General features: G+C 33.2%; 2 protein-coding genes across 2 annotated transcripts; one reads left to right on the top strand and one right to left on the bottom strand.

The window, feature by feature from the left end:
• Positions 1–3,789: 3,789 nt before the first annotated feature.
• LOC112691414 lies at positions 3,790–4,644 on the top strand. The gene is made up of 2 exons (XM_025565664.1): positions 3,790–4,045; positions 4,193–4,644. The coding sequence occupies exons 1-2, from the start codon at positions 3,790–3,792 to the stop codon at positions 4,642–4,644; spliced, it is 708 nt and encodes a 235-aa protein (XP_025421449.1).
• Positions 4,645–10,837: 6,193 nt separating this feature from the next.
• Positions 10,838–12,851, bottom strand: LOC112691413 (KRAB-A domain-containing protein 2-like). Its single transcript, XM_025565663.1, has 4 exons — positions 12,715–12,851; positions 12,529–12,639; positions 11,409–12,270; positions 10,838–11,227 (listed from the first exon to the last, which is right to left on the bottom strand). Exons 1-4 carry the CDS (start codon positions 12,849–12,851, stop codon positions 10,838–10,840), a joined length of 1,500 nt encoding a protein of 499 aa, XP_025421448.1.
• Between the last annotated feature and the right edge of the window lie 11,748 nt (positions 12,852–24,599).

Below are 24,599 nucleotides of genomic sequence, written 5' to 3'. Positions count from 1 at the left end.
AGTAAATTATTTTTAAAAGATGTTGAAAGAAAAAGACGTAATAATACAAGACGACAATTATTTCCTTCTAAAAATAAAATTAAATTAAAACATGTGGTCCAAATTAAACTATGGATTATCGGACCAATTGGTTGATGATTTACCTTCTGAAAAATTTAATTTACGAAAAAACACTTTTCTAGATGAATTAAAAACTAATTGACGTAAAAAAAAAAAAAAAAATATCATTGTCCGCGGTCTTCCAGTATGCAAATCTGCTATCCTGACTGAAAGAATCTCTTCTGACCAATTAATGTTATCTAACCTCTTTTCCAAACTTAATATTCCTCTACTGACCTACTCAAAGCTCCTACGAATTGGGAAGATTGTATCCGACACCAGTCCTGTCAAAGTTTTCTTTAACTCTAGTGCTGATGCACTTCAAGTACTACAAAACATCAAGTCTGCCAAGAAATCTAATATGTTGCCCCCCCCCCCACATTAGCATCGTCCGTGACAAGACTAAGTGGGAGCGTGATTCTTTGCACGCTGCTTACACCGATTTGGAACGCAGAAAAGCTGACGGAGAAACGGATCTTATAGTCAAGTATGTCAACGGGATTCCAAAGGCTGTCAAACCTCTATCAAAAAACTAGAAGCCTCCACTTGCACCCAGGTACCAATAGGCTTCTATCAAAATTGTAAAGGTCTACGCACTAAACTTAACACCCTTAAATGTAATGTTGCCTTATTTAATTATTTATTTATATGTTTATATGAAACTTGGCTCTGTAACAGTATTAATGACTCAGAACTAGGTCTATCAAATTATTCTATTTTTAGATGCGACAGAAGTTCCTCCACCAGTATCCACAGTAGAGGTGGTGGTACACTCATTGTCATACGTAAAGATATACCTTCCTCTTTGCTAACCACTACTATTACCAATGTTGAACATCTCTTTGTAAAACTCTCCATCAGTAATAAAAAATGTATCATAGGGTCTGTCTACTTTCCTCCGAGTTCTTCTGTTGCTACTTATGAATCTTTCATTGAGTCAGTTCAGTCCGTCACCTCATCAAACTATGATTACACATTTACCTTATGTGGTGATTTTTAATCTTCCTGCTATTTCCTGGTCTAGTGATGAACTAGGTCTCTCTTACACTTCCTCTTCCAGCCACTTTACACCAGAATCATTTGCATTTTTAAACTTTTTCCAATTAAATTACATCTATAACCACATGGGTAAGCTGCTAGATCTAATTTTCTCTAATAACAATACCATCATAATTGACAAATCTTCCAACCCTGCCGTCCCGTGCGATCCATTCCACCCAGCACTGGATATTGTAATTCCCCAAATTAAGGTACCTACTATAAATATTTCTCATAATTACTATAACTTTCAAAAAGCCAACTACCCAGAAATTTTAAAATACCTAGAGCAGTTTAATTGGGTCGAGACAATAAGACTACTCGACGTTGACTCTACTGCGAGTACCCTGTATGATGCCCTACATTACTGTATTCTGAACTTCGTGCCAGTATCAAAGTATGTGAAGTCCAAATTTCCAACCTGGTTTTCAAAAAAACTTAAAATGATTGTCTTGGCTAAAAGACAAGCACATGCCCTTTTCAAAGCATCTAAAAATCCGTACCACTATACTCAATTCTCCAATCTTCGAGCCAAATACAAATCTGAATTCAAGATTTGTTATAAAGAATATATTGCCCGTACAGAAGCAGCTCTAAAAAGTAACCCTGGGTCCTTCTGGAATTTCGTCCGTAGCGTAAAATCCGATAGTTATATTCCCAACACTGTTCATCTTAATAACCTCACAGCCTCTACTACTCCTGGGATCGCTAATCTATTCTCTGAATTCTTTAGCTCAGTTTACTCCCTTCCTTCCTCTAACAGCTATGTCAAACTCCCCCATCAAAACTATGACCTACCTAACAAATGTTACATTAGTATTTCTGATATTGAATCTGGTCTCGTAAAATTAAAAAACGTAAAATCCGTAGGTCCAGATGGTCTTCCGGGAATTTTCCTTTATAACTTAAAATCAATACTTTCAATACCCCTTTGGCTAATATTTAACCGTTCACTGAGTGAAGGTATATTCCCGTCTATTTGGAAATTAAGTTCCATCACTCCTATTCTAAAATCAGGTGATAAATCCGATGTCAAAAACTACAGACCCATCTCCATTCTAAGCCATATTGCCAAACTATTTGAGAAACTCATTCTTAACTATATACTTCCTTCAGTTAACTCAGTCCTCATAGACAAACAATACGGCTTTAGGCCGGGTCGATCAGCTGTTATGAATCTATTGGTCCTAAACAACTTCATTATTGAAGCTTTTGAAAATAAATGTCAAGTCGACGTTATATTTACTGATTTCACAAAAGCCTTCGACAGAGTTGACCACAATATCCTTTTTCAAGTCCTCCATAAATCAGGGTTTGGCGACCCACTATTGTCATGGTTTAATTTTTACCTATCCGGAAGACACCAATGGGTGAAAATTAACGGCTGTAAATCTAACGCCTCGTCTATTCCATCGGGGAACCCCCAAGGTGGACACCTTTCACCCTTACTTTTTGCGTTATTCATTAACGGTATAAAAGAAATAATTCCATCCGCCAATATCCTCGTTTTCGCGGATGACTTAAAAATCTACCGTCGTATAAGCAACAACTCTGACTGTCTTTTACTTCAAGACGAACTTAATGCTCTTGTCACATGGTTTGAATCTATTGGTTTGCATTTAAATGCGAGCAAATGCCAAGCAATGTCCTTCACCCGATGCCATTACCAAATTAGCCACAGTTACTCAATTAACGATGTAACTCTTCCATCAGTCAACTCCAAAAAAGACTTAGGAATTCTCCTATCCTCTGACCTCAGTTACCATTCACACATTCTATCGATAAGTTGCAAGGCTAATAAAACCCTAGGATTTATAAAACGGATTTCTTCTGACTTCAAACTTACTTCTGTAATAAAGACCCTCTATTGCTCGTTAGTTCGGCCCCTACTTGAGTACGGAAAAGTCTTATGGGACCCTCATATAGCTTCCGACTCCGCCACCATAGAACGTGTCCAAAGGCGCTTCCTATCTTGGGCCAGTTACTTGCTAGACATTCCCCACCCCTTGCACGACTATTCTCAAGTTCAACACAAATTAGGCTTGTTAACTATAGCTGTAGAAGAGTAAACGCCAACATGAGATTTCTTCAAAATCTTATTGACGGTTCTACCGATGCACCATCGCTCCTCGCTCTTATAAACTTTTGCGTTCCTCCACGTTCAACCCGTTCTATTGCTCCTTTCGCTATTCCTAAACGCTTCACTAATTACAGTCAAAATAATACTATAGACCGACTAATGCGTATAGGTAACACCCACGCCCTACACTTTTTTCTGTCTTAATCTCCCTACCTAGTTCTGGCTCATTTTGCTGATCATATACTAATTGTAATCATATACTACTGTACTTTGGGTTTAGTCCGTATTTAATTAAAATAAAATAAAAATAAAAAATAAAATTAAAATAAAACATTATCGATGACGAGGAAAATCCACGTGTCCTGCCTTAAACGCGCACACCATTAATTACACACACGATTGCGCGTTTTTCAGCATCACATCCAGCCACCGTCAACAATCAGCAATGGACACCTCCAAGTTACCTCCTTCAGTACTAATCCAGACTTTGTTCGGTATAGTCGATTATTCATCGACTCCCTTATCTTTTTTCTCATTAAAGTCATCATTATTATTCCTTTTCAATAATTAATATGGATACAGAATGTGCCAATTGTCAAGAAAAACTAATACACAAAGATATACTGGAATGTATCATATGCAAAAAAACTATACATTTCTACTGCGCGGGATACTCAGAAACCAACTTTAAAAAAATGTCTAAATCGACTAAAGGGAATTACACTTGCAGTGACCACAAACTAACTAATTCAAGTATAGATATTACTCAATCACCAAAAAAGGTTGAATCGAAAATTGATAAACTTATAAAATCTGTAGAATTTATGGGTAAACAATTCGATAATTTTAATAGTAAAGTCGATTCGTTGATTAATGAAATAAAAAAATTAAAAATCGAAAATGAAAAAATGAAAAATGATACTAATTATTTACTAAAAGAAATTTCGATTATAAATTTTAAAATTGATATCATAGAACAAACAAACCTTATAAAAAGCATTGAAGTAGCCGGTATACCTCATACTCCAAACGAAAACTGTACAGAAATCGTGAAAGAAATTGGACTAAAAACTAACACAGTTATCAACGTTGTAGAGGCAAATAGACAATTTTTTAACAACAACTCAAATAGTATAATCATAGCTAAACTAGAAACAATAGATATGAAAAAAACTTTAATTAAAAACAGTAAAATTACTAAAATATCAGCAAACAACATATGTAGTGCCTGGCCGGACAAAAACAAAATATTTATCAATGAACGATTAACAAAGGAAAGACGGTCACTATTTGGAAAAGCAAGAGCATATGGGAAAGAAAAAAATTTCAAATTCGTATGGGTGAACAACGGGGACATACTCATGAGGAAAAATGAAAATTCAAAAATACAGCGCATAAAAAATCAACAAGACCTCGATAAAGCGTAAGTTACACTGCTCAACTCTTCTTGTTATTATAATAAAACGTATATTTATATTAATACAAACAATAATGTTAATAATTAAATCAACGATACATACTATATAGAAATATTATTTTTAATTAACAATAATTTTCACATCATAATTATACATAATTGTACATTACATCGTAGTAAACATAACTTAACCAAATATGGCTTCAATTAATAATATTTATGAACTTTTGGACTCTGATAAAACCAACTTGCATTGCATTAATGAAATGAACGAAAGATTATCAAATCACAACAATAGTCTCAATATATTGCACACTAATATCAGAAGTTTAAACAAGCACATAAATGATTTAGAATATTTAAATGCATCGCTAAATGATAAATGTCATATTATTATAGCTTCGGAAGCATGGATTAGTAAAGACTTCAACCCTAAATATTTTTCATTTTGTAAAGTTTTCAACATAGAATATACAAAAAATAACTTACGTAGATCAGATGGATTAGTGATTTTTATTAAAAATGATATTATACATAATACGACTGAATTAATAATTCAAGACACTAATTGCCTATTCACAACAATAAATTTTAATGGTCACAAATACGGTATACTATCACTTTACAGATCTCCGAATGGAGATATTAACACATTCTTGGCACAATTTAATATTCTAATCACCGATATAACCAATAAACATAAAAATACTAAAATTATTATTATAGGGGACTTAAACATTAATTTATTAGATACCACACAAAACACAACAAACTATATAGACATATTAAACACATTAAACTTTACATCTCACATAAATATCATTACACGTCCCGATTCAAATACCTGCCTAGATCACGTCTTCTCAAATATTATTAATAATTCGAATATCACTATACAGGTAACGCTTATCGATTCACTTATAACCGACCATTATCCAGTAATTACACAAATTATTGAAAATAATTCACTCATACACAGTAACAACATAAATAAAGAACCAAATTACTATAACACTGTTAATTATAATAAATAGAATAAATTAATTAAAGATATAAACTGGAACCATAATATAACAGATAATAACAGTGCTAATATAAATATTAATTTATTAACGGACTCCCTACAAAATTTAATAAGACAGTCTACTACTAAAAGAACAATCAAATCAATAAAAAGAAACAATCCATGGATTCAATCAGGTATAATTAACGCAATTAAAAAAAGAGATAAATTGCATAAATTAAGTAAACAAGAGCCATTTAATATTAATCTAAAGAATAAATACAAACAATATAGAAACAAATTAACTGAAATTATCGCTAAAGCAAAATACTCTTATTTCGGAGAAAAAGTAAAAAACAATAGTTCTAATCCAAAAATAATTTGGTCTATTATTAAACAAGCAACGCACCAAAATGTGGCAAAGTCACCAGAAATAAACTTAAAAATAAATAATATAACTTACAACTTCAGAACAAATGCATCCATAATAACGAATAAATTGAACGATTTCTTTTTAACTATGGGAGATCTCAACGGTAATATTTCTAATAAGGAAATTGAATATAATAACAATAACCCTTCATGTTCACTATATCTAAGAAAGATCACTAGAACCGAAATATACAAAATTATAACTGATATGAAAAACGATTCCGCTCCTGGTCCAGACACAATCTCAATTAATGTTATTAAAAATATTAAAGACTTTATTTCTGACATTCTAGAAAAAATTTTCAAACAAATTTTAAAAGAAGGGATTATCCCAGATGCCTTCAAAAATGCATTAATATCGCCCATTTATAAAGGTAAAGGATCTAAAACCGACCTTAGTAATTTTAGGCCAATAAGTTTATTAAACGTATTTTCCAAAATATTTGAAAAAGCAATCAAAACTAGGCTCGTAAATTATTTAGAAGAAAATAATTTATTACCCATCTCACAATATGGTTTCAGAAAGGGATTAGGTACAGAAGACGCTCTCGCTAACTTAACAAAAGATATTTATGATAATTTAGATAACCATAATAAAACTATCGGTATATTTTTAGATCTTAGTAAAGCTTTTGATAGTATACCTCATCCTAAACTGCTAAATTGTATAAAATCTTTTGGTATTACTGGATCATCATATTCAATTTTTAAATCATATTTAGAAGGTAGGTCTCAACAGGTCAAAGTAGGTGATAAACTAAGTGACATAGGTATAATTCATAGAGGAGTCCCACAAGGCACGGTGTTATCTCCAATACTATATATTATGTATGTGTCAGCACTAGACAGACTCTCGTTATAAGGAAGAATCTATTCGTATGCTGATGACACTGTTATTATAGTGTCTAGTTCTAATTGGGAATCAACGTGGCAAAAAAGTGAATCTGATATTGCAGTACTCGATAAATGGTTTTCTAATAATGATCTTAAAATAAATTTTGATAAATCAAAATGTATTGCATTTACTAATAATACTAGAACTGAGCCGAATAAAAAAGAATTGATTATACATAAAATTAATTGCAACACTATATCATGTTCCTGCCCTAAATTAACTAGACACGCGTCCGTTAAATACCTTGGAATATTAATTGACCAAAATTTAAAATGGAATATGCACATAGATAATCTAATAAATAAAATAAGACAACTAACTTACTTTTTCCTAACAGCAAAAAAAATACTAAATAGAAACTATCTAAGAATAACATACTTTGCAATGATTCAATCTTTAATACAATACGGTATAGTCGCTTGGGGAGGTTGCAACACTACGTTAATACATAAATTATCAATAGCACAAAAAAATATAATAAAAATCATCTTAAGTAAACCAAAAACTTTCCCTTCAAAAGAATTATTCAAACTATAACGAGTACTCGAAATTGAAAATCTATATAAAAAGCAAGCGATATGTTTTATTTATAAAACTAAAGCATTTAAAATTAAAAACAATCATCATATGCTTAGAAAACAATATTTCGATATTCCTTTTATTAACACCAAGAAAGCTTCTAATACATTCATGCAAGTTGGTCTTAGGGCATTAGATATCATCCCGGATGAATTGAAAAAATGTTTAAATAATCCGAATTTTAAATACAAACTAAAAAAATGGTTTTATCTTAATCTGTAAAATACTTTTATAATTCAAGTCTATTTTTTATCTATGAGAAATATTATACTTAAAAACCCTATTTATCTACACAACTTAGTTTAAATAAATTTTTTTTTTTTTTTATATTTAATGTTTAAAATTATATTTATAAATCATGTTTGTTATTAATTTTTATGTATTTAAAATTAGATTCTATTTCTTATTATCATAACAAATTGTTAAAATTTTTTTATTTCTTTTTAATTTTTTTATCATTGTTCTAAATTTAATTTTTTATTTATAATTTCATCTAGATTAGTATTCTTGCTTTACGATAAGAGGTATTACCTCAGTGTAGAGCAATGCTAGTAAATCCATATGTAACCATACACTTGTACACATTTGTCTACTACTAGCAATAAAAAAAAAAAAAAAAAAAAATTAAAATAAAATAAAAATAAAAAATAAAATTAAAATAAAACATTATCGATGACGAGGAAAATCCACGTGTCCTGCCTTAAACGCGCACACCATTAATTACACACACGATTGCGCGTTTTTCAGCATCACATCCAGCCACCGTCAACAATCAGCAATGGACACCTCCAAGGTTGTGGAGATGCTGGAGAAAGTCAAGGAGGCGGTCACGGTGCAAGGATCGATGGGGAACTGTCGCACAGCGGACGACGTCCGGAAGGCGGGAGTCGCTCAACTGCGGGCTGAGCCACTACTCTGGGCAGCTTACTGTCGGGGGTGGGCGGACCAGACCACCGATTTGGTGAGTTCCCTCGGCTCCTCGACGGCGAGGTCACCCGCAACTACACCAACGCCGAAACCACCGCGTCCGTCGACCCGCCATCGGGTCCTAACCACCAAGGCGATGGGGTCGGGGTGTGCTACACCAGCAATCAGCGCAGCACCGGCCGTCCGTACAACACCAACAACACGCGGCGCCAAACAGAGCACAACCCCACTACGGCAAGACACCAGCTCCGTACGGCCACAGCGGAACGTGACGTGGGTGAGACCAGCTCCGGGACGTCCGCTAGTGCCCAGGATGCCACCGGCAGACCCGCACCTACCGACGACGGAGTGGACGGGAATGCCGGCCGCGTGGCCTACGTGGACCGCCTGCCGACGCCACCACCTGCACCTCCATCCGACAAGCCAGGACCACTGGAGCCCTGGCCAAAGCCCGCGAAGCCAGCCACACCGGCAACATCCAAGCGGACGGCAGAACGGGCCAAGGAGCGGAGAAGAGAACACCAGCGGCAGAGGAGACTGCGGGCAAAAGCCGAGAGGGAAGGCTCGAGTCAGCAGTACCGGCTGACGAAGGCGACTTCCTCGGCAGAGCCGACCACCGACCCGGAAGGTCGGGAGACGGTGCAGGTGTCAGCACCGGTACCAGGTAGTTCCGCCCAGGAACACCGACCGGAGCAAGACACCAACCCGGGGGAGGCGATGGAGGTCGATGACCGAATCCTCGACGAACCCGGGTCACCACTCCCAACATTCCCGGACATCGAGGAAAGCCCACCCGTGTTCTCCACGCCGCTCACGACCACCAGGGCGGACTATACACCACGACTGGATATGACCGTCTACCATAGACTGGACATCGTCTCCACGCCTCGGCGTCGTCCCCACCACGCCTGGGGAACACCACAACGGAGGTACAGTTAGTCGGTGACCCTACCCAATAAGTCCGGACATCACCGACGGACGAGAACCTCCATAACAGTCACGGGGAAATAGCGTAACAAACTGGAGCAGTACCGCGACTGGCGGTTTGGCGGGGGAGTATGACGCGGACCCGTGCGGCGGCCGTTACCGAAACGGCAGTCGCCGACCGTGTCCTTATCTCTCTCATCAACCACCACTTCGCAGCACGCAACGTCGCAACGACACCCCGTCCACCCATCCATCACCGGACAGGGGACGCGAGCGGTCGCTACGACGTCCGAGAGGTACCACCACGTAACCGGACTGTTTTTCCGATACCGTGTACGGATACACATCTCGTCTCGTGTTTCTCTTACTTTTCTTTATGTGTTCTCTTTTGTTTTGTGTACCAAACGTTTGTAAGTCATATTAACGAATCATTTATTGTTAACTTTCACTAATAACAGAAACATAAGAATTTAAAATGTATCTGAAAACAATTTTTAAAATAATAGTAACAAAGCAAACATAACAATTTCAATTTTTATCACATTTTAAGTGTCTTCTTCTCACTGTATTCTCACTGGCGTAGACACAGATGTGCACAGAAAGAAGCATGCGTTTAAAGCACTCAACAATCGCTTGCGCTTATCGAATGACGAAGAGTAAGTTGAAACGAAAACGCACTAGTGTGGACATACCTTAATTTCTTTCAGTTTTTCTTGTCTTAATAACCCTTCATAGTAGTCGTATTTTGACTTATGTTGTTCGTAATGTCGCTTAATATTGTTCAACTTTAGAACACTAATAACACTTTTACAAATTAAACAAATTATTTTATTATTGATTTCACTACAAAAATATTGTAATTCCCAATTTTCATGAAATTGACGATGTTCATCGGTAATTTTACGTTTATATCTACCACTTGGTTTTGATACAGACATTTTTAAATTTTAAATTTGCAGTAAAATATACGCAACAAAATTTAAACTTGAACACAAGATGGTTGTCGAACGACTAGTTTCCAAAGCCACGCGGTCGCGTACTGACGATATAAATTATTAATGTCGTAGCCACATAGTGAAATTGACCATTTCATGAAAAGTTGACCATTTCATGAAATGGAAACAACTTTTTAACACTTCGTGAAATACGGAAATATTTCATGACATGGTCACTTTTTCATGAAACGGTCGTTCCAATTTGACATCGTGTAATTTTTTTCACAATCTGGTCATTCACTTTGTGTACTGAAAAAATATTTTATATTTATCAAAATTTTATAATAATTTTTGTTTGTTACATTGTGTAATATGGTAAGTATATTATATTAAGTTTAGTTTTGATATAATTAATAATAAAAGTAGTAATATGTAGGTAATTAAATAAATTATATAATAATTTTTAATAACTTATATATAATATAATTTATCGTATAGTTAATAATTATTTATTTAAACAATTCAATGAATTATGGCAACTGCTGTTACATTTAATACTACTTTTAAAACAAGCACAACGTTTAGTTTGACAAGCCCTTTTGCATGTACAACTCAAAAATCCTTGACCTCCAGATATAATTTTAACTGTTTCACGCAAAGTTAATTCGTTTTGCTTGTCAACTTGATTAGCAGATATGAAATGTGATGTGGTACGCTGCATATTTCCAGAACTCAACCATCCTTTAATTAAACCATGTTCAGTTCCTACTCTATACAACTCATTTTTTTTCTCAACTATAACAGCAATTATGCGTGCTGGGTCCAAAGGCCCTCTATCGACTTTTGGAACAGGAATTGTGATACAGTCATTAATATTGAACGTAGGAATTATAACCTATAACAAATAACAAAAAAAAAAAAAATACTTAAATATATTGTACACATCCAATTTATTTACTATATATGTCAAATTGTTATAAATAATAAATAATTAGATACCTGTAACATTCTTTTGGCGGCTTTGTTTTGACCTATATGCGCTGCTTCACGTTCTTCTTCTATTTTTTATGTTTTACACAAATCACAAAAGTCTTCGTGGATTCAATTTTACAAATTCCGCAATATCGTTTAACATTTATTTGTTCTTGTATTTCCTCTTCATATTGGTTGTATATTTCTTCCAGATCTTCTTCAGCTGTTAATTTTTTTGAAACTTCTTGTGGTAAATTAGATGTTGTTAATCCAACCTTAGGCTCACAACCAAATAATGCTTTGTAAGGAGATCGGCCAATTATGCGGTGGTGTGAAGAGTTTTTCTGGAATTGGACAAACTTCAATCCCACAGACCATTTTTTAGATTTATTGTCCTTCATCCATGCTCGAAGCATATTTTCGACATCCTGATTGCTACGTTCAATACTTCCCTGACTCTGAGGATGTCTTGGTCTCCCATGTACAATAATACATTCCGGCCAAAGTTCCTTAATTTCGTTAATAACAGAATTTACAAACTCTCTACCGTTATCACTTTGTAAAACTTTCGGTGCACCAAAAGTTAAAAAAATTGTGAGTAAATTAGATGCTACTTCGACCGCTCGTTTACTTTCAAGTGGAAATAAAGATATAAATTTTGTATGGTGGTCTTGATAGTTTAAAATCCATTTATATTTTCCGTCAGGTAATGACTGGAAATCCACCAAGTCAACTTGACCTCTCTCGTTGAAGTCTTTGCTTACAATTGGTTTGAAAACCAATTTACGATTTGACCCTTTCTTACTATTACAAATTGCGCATATTGATAGAAAAGTTTCAATAGCTGGTCTTGGAATCGAATATTTATTGGACAGTGCCGCACGCATTTTCCCCATACCACCATGTCCAGTACGTATATGATAATCACTTAGTCTTTCGAACAATTCTTCATATGACACAACATACCTATAACATACCTATTGTATATTATCATTTATTTATTTATCTACGTGGCGCTACGACACGTATAAATGTTCACGTGCAACGTGCCATAGCGTCGGATTTCCACTTTCTGTAGCGCACATTCGTAATATTTATTGGCAAGCCTTCGGTCGAGCACAGTGATCGCTCTTGAACTGTAGCGCAGCGGCCATCGCAGTATGGTTTTCGTACGCAATTTGTTTTTAATTACTTATTTACTTTATAGATATAAATATATCTTACTTTATATCATCTTTGTCGTCAGTTTTTTTATGAATTAAATATTTCTTCTCGGCCACAGTTAATACATCATATTTTTGTAAAATATAATAATCACGTCTTTTCTTTGCACCTCTGTGAAATTTAAATTTAAATTAGTTACCGATACTCACGATTAATGGGTGGTCAAATTATCTATTTTGTAGGTACTTATTTAATTTAGCATCAGTAATTTCGGCCATAATTGTCTCAATCTTCATATTTGTATATGGCTTTTTTCCCGGTTTGTCCAAATAATACTTGTTCATTCGAATATAAAATTCACTTTTTGGATTAAAATCTTCCATATTATTAAGATTATACAAAATTATTTTACAGTAAATATCTAAAATGCGTGAATGTGCGAGCACAATGCAATTCGTTCACCGACTATACACTTTTGAACAAAAATCTAATATGATAAATCTAAATCAATAAAATATAACCTGCTCGTTTCACATAACCAGGTAATTTTATTTAATAGATATTATTGTATAATAGAATTTTTGGTAAAGGAATTTCGTGCTTAAATCAATAGTTATAAATTATAACTTATAACATATTTCATATCTACTGATAAAAATGATTATAAGACCATGATAAATATTAAATATATTTTCGGTACACAAAGTGAACGACCAGATTGTGAAAAAAATTACACGATGTCAAATTGGAACGACCGTTTCATGAAAAAGTGACCATATCATGAAATATTTCCGTATTTCACGAAGTGTTAAAAAGTCGTTTCCATTTCATGAAATGGTCAACTTTTCATGAAATGGTCAATTTCACTATGTGGCTACGACATATATATTTATAATTTGTACATATGAAACCATCAATAATACTAATTGCTCGATTACATTAAAGTTTATTAGAAGATAAAACATAATAATATATACCAAAATATATACCATTATCAAAGAATCTATGTTAGTTGAAACACATGATTAATATTTTATAATTTTTTTTTTTTATTATTCTTTTTTTTTTTTTTGTCCATTAATATTACTAGCTGAGGGCCACAAAAAAATAAGTCGTGGGCCGTGTGTTTAACATGCCTGTCTTAAATGAAGAAACTTTCCTATTATACATTTGGGTCTATTTCAAATATTTATATGATAAAATTGCTGTAACATGATTCATGAATCACCCTATAGATGTATACTTATATTATAATAAAATCGACCAGTCTTTGGTTTGCATTAATATTTTTAAAGAAACCGAAAGTGAGGGTTTCTTTGCACCAAAAAATATTTTTATGTTTATTTGTTATCACGAATTATAAAATAAAACTTTATTCATTTTTTTTTTTTTTAAATATATTTTTCTTTCTTTCTTTTTTAAATTTTATCACATTGGTTATTATTTATGAAGAAATTGTGTTTTTTTAATTTTTAATTTTGTGGTTTACTCAAATGTATAATATTATAGTACCTACATTATAACCATAATATACCTACAAAAAAAAAAAAAAACTGTAGATAACCGTCGATATTTTTCAAATTTTTTTTTTCTATTAGATAAGGTGGAAGAAAACCAAGGTTAGATTACGGTATTGCCCTTGAATATCTTAAAGAAGTTGGTAGAGATCTTTTTGATTCAAATGAATCCTTGTTACCATACTCAAATCCTATTTAGAAACAAATAAGTGATCACTTTGAAGGAAAAATTACTGGCCAAACTTAGTATATAAATATTTATCAAGATCGTCATTCCTGGCAAACAATTTTGAAGGAAACCTTAGGCTTCACAAAATTTCAATAAACTTCTGACATTGACGAAGAAAAGATAAATATAAGTCCTCAAAAATTTAGACGAAGACCATAATTCTGATTATGATGGCAATTTAAAATCATTTAAATTTGAAGTCCCATATCAAGAATTTCTATGAATGAAACCCGTTTAAATGCGCTATGGGAAAACAAAAAGAAAATTTACAGTGTTAAAACCGGGTATATGGACAAATATAATAAACGATACGTTTTTAAACAATTATAAAGTTCCTTGTACGTTTGTATACAAACACTGCAGGGTTAATACAGTTGTTGAACGCAGTAAACATTATTTACAATTTGAAGGAAAATGTAAGGACTGTCAGTCAAAACTAGTTGGTTGAGCTGAAAAAAAAACCCAAGGAAGGATTTCCTCTCATCATAACCATTGTGATTCAAGACACTAGAAATAATTGGTCAGAACATATGTCAAAAAGACCTTTAAATGATAAAAAAAGGTATAATATTGGAGAAGAGTTGTTACACTCTGGTGCTAATAATTGGCAACGAAACACTGTTTCCTCAATCGATTTTGGTGACAAATTACCTCCAAATATTTACAATAAAACGGTTTTAAGGAAATGCAAGCAAGAGTTCAAAGATGATGTGCTTGGAATTAATGATAAGTGCCCGATTAAATCCCTAATTGAGTTAAAGCATGGAAAATTTAGTGGTCAAATAGTGGTTAGCGCTGATTAGTTATTTGTTCATTACTGGATTCCATATCAGTTGGTTGTATACAAACATTTGCAAAAGTCGTTCTGCAGACTAGCTATTGATGCTACAGGAAGCTTAGTTAAAAAAATTGTCAGAACAAAACAAAATATTAAGTCAGGTTATATTTTTTTATATGAAGCTGTTGTTTCAAATCCACAATATCAAGTTCCTGTAACACAGATGCTTAGTGAAACACATAAACAATATATTATTGGTTGGCACAGTGGTTAAAAGATGGAGTCCCGATTTCCTCAGCTTCCTCAGGAAGCTGTTTGTGATTATTCAAAAGCTTTACTAGGAGGCATCACTAGAGCATTCTGTAACGGGGTACCATTACATGAGTATGTAAATAAGTGCTTTAATATAATGCAGAAATATAATAGTATAGAATCTGAAAGACTTTTTTGCTATGTAAGGATTGATATTGCTCATTTGATTAAATTAGTTTGTATAAGGAAGTGCTGGCAAGGTAAAAGAACAATGCTATTGAAAGAATTTTACGTCAGATGTATTAGATTATTAATAAAAACCACGTCTTTATCGGAGTATGAAGATATTCTTGTAGACACATTAACAGTATGTTACAGTGACACAGAAGGTAGATGTTTATCGTCCAATACAAATTGTCCGAGTGAAATTTCACGTAACAAGTTAATAAATAAAATTAAAGGTTTGCCTCCTATGAAAATAAATGATGAACAATATTTATATGATGACAGTTATTTACAAAATGAAGATGATTTCATGTCTAACGATGACATAGACGATAATCAAATACCAGACGATGAAAATAATTTAACTTCCAACACAGTAAAATATTTTTTGAACCAGATTAAAAACAAAAGTATTGTTAATTCATCTCAAAAAGGAGACAAATTGAGTCCATTTTATATTCCAGAATTCGCAAAACAACTTTTAAGGATTTCAAAAGAATTTCCATTATGGTCTAACGTTATGATGGCTAATTTCAAGTCTCCATATGAAACTGCAACATCTGCTCCAGTTGAAGGAAACTTTGCAGAATTAAAAAATAATATTCTTTCACAAAAACCTAATCTTTTATCCGTTGACCGTTTTATCTCTACTCATTTGATTAACATAGATCAAATTATGAAAATAGTAAGAAGTATTCAAGTCGATGTCAAGTCTACAGGTAAATTGTTTTAAAATTACATATTAATTTTTAATAAAGTGCTATGTTATTAAACCATTATAGTTTTAAAACTTTTTTATTGATAGAACAATTTGTGTCGTCACCCCAAAAACGTATTCAATTGGTAAAAGGATCGCGGTCGTTGTTTTCTAGTGACTCTGACCAAATTGAAACCAATATATCATTAAAATCAAAAAGTGAAATTAGTCATTTATGTAAATCAGACACTGGTATGTAGTACATTAAAATGATATGATCTTTTTAGTATCTACCTATCGATAATAATTTATTATAATACGTATTTGTTTTTATAGAAAATATTACGCCATCACCTCAAAAACGTAGTCAATTGGTAAAAGGATCGTTGTCATTGTCTTCAATTGATAATTTATTAGATCCAGAAATACATAGCACAGGTTAATTTAAAAAAAAATAAATACTTTTAAGTATAATAATAATAGGCAACTGCTGAATTGACTATAAATAGTTAATAATATTATAATTTTAATAATAAAATACATTTACATTTACAGAAGAAAAAAATAATGACTTTTTTGAATCACACTTCGATCCCGATGACAGTGATTGTAATTCATCATTAAGTATAACGACTGTTCATGAAGAAGAAACGTGGAGAGGTCTTTAAATGGATAAAATTGGTCCACTTCAGAATATTAAAACTAAAAAAAACAACGTTCAACTAAATATTGTAATATGCATATATTACTAATAAATAATAATACGCATATTCCTGAGTCTTATAAAGATAAAACGTACAGAGAATAACTATTGCACACATAAACTGTAATGAGTGCCATGTGCGAATTACAAATCACGAACAACCGCAAACAACATCATCATTCGAATAGGACAATCAAGGCCAAGGGCAACCAAGTGACGAAACATCATTCGAATATGACGATCAAGACCAAGGGCAACCAAGCGGCGAAAACAACACAATTAAAACAGAATCAAACAGAGTATATAAAGGCTCCGTTTCACCACCAACGACAGACGTGTCTAGCTATCAGTACAAGCCCTTCTGAGTTTTGTCTTTGATATTGTTAGTGCACAAATTTATAATTTGTATCTGTGAATCATTTATTTGTATTTATTAAAGTGTTTAAAAGTGTTTCAATTAATTATTAAATCAATTTATCCTACTCCAACAACATCATTACGATAGGGTGTTTTTCTATTTCTTCCACAAGTTTTATGTTCTAAACGGGATCGTCTTTTTTGGCCATATTTACCAAAGTCGCAGACGATCGTTGCAATGAAATTGGACATGTTCAGTTGTACACGATTTATTATGTCGCAGTCGTCGCAACAATAGTCGCGTTGCGTGTATGGGAGAAGTACCATTTATAAACATTGGAAACACGGACGCGATAAAAATCGCCAGTTTCGTCAGTTGCGTCGCCCTTGTGGGAGAGCTACCTTATTCTATTAAATAATTTATTTTTATTATATTTACATACGATATTATCGAATTGTTGCCCTCCCCTCTTGATGCACATCTGTGCATTATAAATTATTTGTAATCAGTGCTCAACTTGGCAAAATTAAAATAGGGAACTCTGGTTACTTAAAAAAAAGGAGCGTCCCCAAAACGTATTAAACGTTATGATTATAACGGCATGATAGTAGGGGGACGCTATGATTTCTGAAAATAAGTTGGGGTACTCCGTCCCCCTGCGTCCCCCCAACCAAGTCGAGCACTGTTTGTAATAATAACTATATTTTTGTGTAATACCTTCTAATAGTTGATTTCGTTCTTCAACAACTGACATATCAACATTATTATCAACGGAATGTAGTTCACTATCTTTATCAACTGGGTCTAGAGTATTAAAGTGCATTAATTGTTCTACTTCTAATTCACGGTAGACTGTGTCAAAACTAGGTAAAATCTCATCAATTTCTTGGAGAACCCGCCTCCTTTTGGTTGACTTACTCAATGAATGACTCATATTAAGTATCAACCTCCGGCCAGAAATAAATAAAAACCAAAAATTTTAATTTATAATATTATAAATTTAAAACTGTCACATTCTCTGATATTTACGTGTTGTAGTACAACAGTTGTACTGATTAGCGTACTGGTTTACATCAACACATAACATAAAATTCAATATTGTGCTATGGCAGTTGCCAGTATTGGTAACCTAAAGATTATTAGAAATAATATAATAATATCATTCTGTATCGAGCGTCTCGAATCCGAGTGACCGGTTTTTAAAATGAATTATAAAAATAATTCTAATGTTATACGCTGAAACGGCCGACGCGCAGGGAATTCCAAATTCGTTATCGATAATATTTATCATCTATGTAGTATGAACTAATGAAAAATCACAACGGTAAAATTGGCGATGACGCGTACACTTTATACACTTTTGTTGCGACCCTCGTGTTCAAATGAATCGTACAATATTGTTGATAAATGTAATAGATATTTATTTAAGTTCAAGAGAAATCACATAGATAAGTTATAAAATGTACGGAGTGGAGATTCCTTGTGCACACCTACATGCGTCAGAGTGCTCGGAGCGATAAACTCGTAAGTCTTAACGGTCAGGCAATGTACATACGGACAGAGTCCGTGGAATCTCCAATGGTGATGTGTGGGTGACTTGAGCTGTGGAATCTAACTGCCGTCTCGGCTCTCGCCCTTTGGTATTTATGTCGGTCCTGCGACTGCTAAGTCACTGTTGTTTGGTGAAATCGTCCCGGACGTCACGTACATCCTGTGGCCATCGGACTTCTACATTTGATAATTAGCCATTTGTACGCGCCTTGGGTTGCATCATGGAAATGTGATGTTGCACTCTTGAATTATTATTATTTTGGGTACGACATTTTATTGGAGTAGGTTATTGTGTTAATAGTTGTATTTACATTTTAAAAACGTACTTAATTTCTAAGGACATTTCCTTATACAAACGTGACGATTTCTCTTTAACATTTATTATGTGAAGGTGGACACGTACACAATATCTACGTGTCTTACAACACCTCCCAACCAAAAAAAAAGGATTATATTTATAATATAAGGAAATAGAATCCTTTAAATTTTCTAATCTATTGTTAGTAATACACATTTTTTTGTTTACATATTCAAAACTTACTTGCTAAGGTTAATTATAATCTTTTTTAAACACACATTTTTTTTTTTTAATTCTATCGTGTGAGTGTTATATTGTCTTTCTCACACGTTACATATATATATTTACATGTATAGGTTTGTTTCATAAATTATTTCGCAAGTTTTATTTCCTATATTTGAGTTTATTACAATATTTATATATTTTAGTGGGTTTCATAATCTTTATTAAGTGATTAAAAATATATCTTGTATAAATTACATCTGTTAAGGGGTCATGACTATGTGTGATATTCCGGTGCTCGGCTTTACAAATAAGCGAATGTGCTTCTGTTAAATTTAACATTCTACCCTCTTTTTTATATCTACCAATATATACTGAAAATAACTCCCTGTTGTTGTTCATATCAGTGATTGTATAGTAGTGGTGATTATCATTATATTTATCATATGATTTTATATTTAAATATGTTAATATATTCGGTATTTTCATTCTATCAAATAGTTTTTTATCAGTTTCCCCGTTCCAGAACACTACTACTGGATGTCGGCGATCAGCATGCAGATACCTTACCATGTGTGTTGTAGTCAGAGTTGGTTCCCCCTTGTAGTTCCTAGAACTACTCAGATTTCCCAATAAATGTGACAACACCTCTGGCTTCTTCACTGAAAAGCATCTGACCGCAAATCTCTCAATCTGGTTGTAGTGTTTGCTTTTATATAATGTATTGTATTTTCCGTCCTTCGTTATAAGTTTTGGTTTCCCTTGTAGTCGTATAGGTTGGTATTCATCCAAACTATTTACCATTGATCCGTTAATCAAGGCCCAATTCTTATCTGGCATTGGCGCGAATTCAAAATCGACAATGACAAACTTGACATGTGAACTTAAAATGAAATGATTATTAATGACAATGTATATTATTATTTATTTGATATTAATTTTATTATATAATTTAAGTGAGTAAGAGCGGGTTGAATAACCACTCCAACGTGCTCCATTGAGTACCTCTATTAGATAATTATGTCAGAATTCTGTTCTTAATTTAGGGTACATTAACGGGTAATTCTCTAAAGGTATTGGTATGTTTTGGTCAGTGTGGTGTGGCTCACTTTCATCATTTAAGGTGGGTGTTTCTATCGTCGGCGGTTGCAACTGTCGTCGCGCTGTAATTTTTTTTGTAATTAATTTATTCAGAATTGATATCATGAATAATATAAGCGTTAAGGTAACTATGGCACTGGTAACATACAGAATATAATCCTGATGGTATCGATTATTTTGATTAGTTTGTATTCCTAATATTATTTTATAGTCCTCTACTTGACCCTGTGTTTTAGCTATATCGTTTAGTTCATTCATTTGATTGTTTTTAATATGTTTGGTGTTAACTACGTTATTCGAACTTATTTCACTTATTAGTTCTTCTAGCCTTTGTATTTTAGAACTAGGAATAAAATCTGGATATTCTGTGTCATCCTTGACTTCCCCGGGTATTAATATATCTCTAGTAGCATAAGCCTTACATGTGTCGTTTAATGTTAATATTCCTACTCTTTCTAATGGTAAGCTTGTGGATTGTTGGTCATTTTCGCATGTTACAAAAATAGTTTCTCCCATAGTGGTGTATAACCAGGCATTTTTATTTTTAAGTTTATGGAATAGAGACGTTGCAATTTGTACATGCATTATTTCACATGTATCTGGTACTTCTTTTGGATCTTGGAATAGCGAAATTTCGCAATTAGGTCTAGTACTCCTTGGGTGTAAAGGGTGGATCTCGGGACATAAAAGACAATTTTGTATATAATTGCATTGTAATCGATCAAAATGATCATAGGTGGTATACAAATCCTTTGATTTACTTATTGCTACATAATTGAAGCTCGGTTTAATATATACACAATTATTAATTTTGCAAACTGGTTTCGGTAATAAATGATACAAGGTTAGTATGTGTTGGTAAATAAGTGGTATCCCTATTTTAAATACTAGATTGTTCCCGGCGTGATAGATAGCTATTTCGGAAAGTTTCAGTATATCATTTGCGTTGGCAATATCTAATTCTAAAGGTAAGTCGGTTCCGCTAGGTAAATTAAGTTTTACGTCTTTAAATTGGGATAACAATTGGTCTTGGTTTAATAAGGTAGGGTGTATTTGTCCTATCTTAGCAGCTTGTACGATTTGAAATATGGTATTAGTTTCGTATGCGAATTGGGTAAGAAGTAAGTTAGCTTGACTATATGCTAGTATTACGGTGTTGCGCATTTCTAGTGCGGTTCCGACCGTACGTGATTCGTCAGTCGACCCTAATGGTCTTTTGATAACCGATGATTCCTTATCTTGTGTTATTTTAATGATTTTTGTTTGTTTTTCTGGTATCTTTATTTCGTTAACCCCTAACATAACCATGTCCTTAATATATTTTTCCGCATTTGCTATGCAGTTGAAATCGCATGTTCCGAATATTAATTGTGCTACCTTACTCATAGACTTAAATGATATTCCCCTTTTTTCCTTATGTTTATAACTTATTGTATTGAATATAGCATCTCTTTTAGATTCTATTTCCCTACCTAATATTTTTGCCTGTCTCAGAAATGTTAAACATTTAAAAATTTCTGCGGATTGATTATAGCTAATTAGATTATCACAATAGGAGTCCATAGTGTTAATTACTGAAAGGGTTGCTTGTGTGTTATTGTTATAAAAAGTAAGATCTAAATATGATGTCAAATCCCATTTGGAAGTAATGATCTTGAGTGGACCCTGATTTTCGAAATATATACCTGATTGCTGATCTAAGGGTTGACTGTTGAAACGTAGTTGTCCAGTAATCAAGGTGAAAAGAAATAGTTGAACATACATTCTGAAAAATGTATATATATTAGAAGTAAAATTTATTACGAGTATTTAGATATTATGCGAGAGGGTGTCATAAAACTTCTTCACATTATTTTTATGAGTTACAACGAATCTTCGTCCCCTTTGTATTTTTATGTTTTCTTTGCTTAGTACTTCAGTGACTAAATAAGGTCCTATCCATAAAGGTGTCAGTTTTCCCTTTCGTGCGAAATCTTTTAACAATATTTGGTCTCCTACGTGTATATCAATCGGATTCTCTGTTACGTCATATCGCTCCTTCGATTTGATTTTTCGTTTTATTAGTTTTTCCCTTGCGATTGCATGTGATTCCTGTAATTTTTCTTTTAAGTCATAATAATAATCATCGTAATTGTAACGCGGTTCTGGGGAATTTTTTAATTTTATTGGTACTTCCAACGTCCTACCGTAAAGTAGTGCGTATGGCTGATAATTAGTACTACTATGTTCAATCGAGTTGTACACGAAAAAGGCGTAGGGAAGATATTGATCCCAGGTATTCATTTTTTTATCGACATAATGTCTTAGATACTCTGCTAGGGTGCGATGAGATCGCTCTAGGGCACCGTTTGTTTGTGGATGAAATGGACTGGTATTAATTTTATTAATTTCAAGTAATTTACAAACTTCAGAAAATGTCTTACTTAGGAATTCTGTTCCCTGGTCTGTGAGAATAGTGTGTGGTATTCCGTGATTTAAAATAAAAGAAAGTACAAAACTCTCGGCTACTGTGTTTGCCTTGTGATCGGGTATGGGTACGCCTAAAGAAAATTTGGTTAGGTCGTCTTGCATTGTTAGGATGTAGTTATTTCCCGATAAACTAGTGACCAAGGGTCCGACTATGTCCAAAAATATTTTTTGAAACGGATATGCACTAGTAGATGTAATAGCCATGGATTGTTTAATTTTATGATTACCAGTTTTATTTTTTTGACAAGAGGGGCAATTTCTAATGTATGTTTTTACATCTTCCTTCATCCCTTTCCAATTTCAATGTTTCTTTAATTTTTTTAGTGTTTTTCCTACAACTAAATGTCCTCCTAATTTAGAATCATGGATTTGTTTAAATATAAATAATTTTTCCTCTTTAGTGTATTCGATTTTCGAACATATAATTATTTCGATATTGGTCCCCTTAAAAATATATCTTATCATCGCTCGAATTTGAGACCAACCTAAATCATCATTAATTCCTAATTTATTCATCGCTAACTTGTTTAATGTTTTGTCTATACATAAGGTTTTTAAATTCGATAATGCGGTATATATGTTTTCATAGGTGGAAAATTGTTTATCACGGTTCTTTGTAATGATAAAAATTATAAACCTATTATTATTCTCGAGATATTGTACCTCTCCTATGGCTGTGCTGGGGGGTAATGATTGATTATTTCCAAATATTCGCTTTAATTCATAGTTTATTCCGTTCGAAAAATTGTATTGTCTGGCAATTTCAGATACTATATGGTACTCTACAGGTGAGTCTATCAATTCACCAGTTACTTCTTTTATATTTTTATTAGTTATTAATTGTGTTTCGAATTTATTAAAAAATACTGGGTAACTTTCTTCTTTTATTTGAGCTATTTTATACATGCGTGTTAACGCGTCTACGTTAGAATTTTGTACCCCTGGTTTGTAATGTATTTCGTAATCGTAGTCTTCTAGTTGTATACGCCATCGAGCGAGTTTTGATAGAGGGTCTTTCAAATTAAACAACCATTTTAAGGCTTTATGATCGGTAACTACAGTGAACTTACGTCCATATAAATATGGTCGAAATTGTTTTACGCCGAATATTATGGCCAGGCATTCTAGCTCCGTTGTGCTATAGTTGTTCTCGCTTTTATTTAAAGTTCTAGATGCATATGCGATCGGCAGATCCTTGCCTATTTCTCCCTGAGACAAAATAGCTCCTAACGCTTTGTTACTCGCGTCGGTTGTTAAAATAAATGGTTTTGTAAAATCTGGGTATTGCAATATAGGTTCTGAACATAATGCTTGTTTTAAATTATCAAATGATTTTTGACATTCATCTGTCCAATTAAATTTTATATCTTTTTTAAGTAAGTTTGTTAATGGTTTGGCTTTTGCACTATATGATTCTATGAATTTCCTATAATAACCCGATAATCCCAAAAATGATTTAATATTTTTATTAGTCTGTGGAACTTGGTATTCTAACACGGTTTTTACTTTTGCCGGATCGGGTTTAATTCCCTTTTCGGTTACTATATGCCCTAAATACATACATTCGTGTTTTAAAAATTCGCATTTATCAGGTTGAATTTTTAGACAGTTTACTTTTAACCTTTCAAATACATCCCTTAGTTTTTCATTATGGTCTATCAGATTTTTTCCGTAAATTATAATGTCATCCAGATAAATTAAACATTTTATCCCTATTATGCCGGATAATAC

The sequence above is a fragment of the Sipha flava genome, unplaced genomic scaffold, assembly GCF_003268045.1.
Source record: "Sipha flava isolate LNK unplaced genomic scaffold, YSA_version1 612_pilon_pilon, whole genome shotgun sequence".
Taxonomy (NCBI): domain Eukaryota; kingdom Metazoa; phylum Arthropoda; class Insecta; order Hemiptera; family Aphididae; genus Sipha; species Sipha flava.
This window is presented reverse-complemented; position numbering and strand designations above follow the sequence as displayed.

Coding starts and splice junctions, on each gene's coding strand:
- LOC112691414 (XM_025565664.1), top strand. CDS start 3,790: ATGGATACAGAATGTGCCAATTGTCAAGAAAAACTAATACACAAAGAT. Junction 4,046..4,192: donor AAAATCTGTAGAATTTATGG/GTAAACAATTCG, acceptor TTGATATCATAG/AACAAACAAACCTTATAAAA.
- LOC112691413 (XM_025565663.1), bottom strand. CDS start 12,851: ATGGAAGATTTTAATCCAAAAAGTGAATTTTATATTCGAATGAACAAG. Junction 12,640..12,714: donor ACTGATGCTAAATTAAATAA/GTACCTACAAAA, acceptor TAAATTTCACAG/AGGTGCAAAGAAAAGACGTG. Junction 11,228..11,408: donor CGAAGACTTTTGTGATTTGT/GTAAAACATAAA, acceptor TATTTGTTATAG/GTTATAATTCCTACGTTCAA.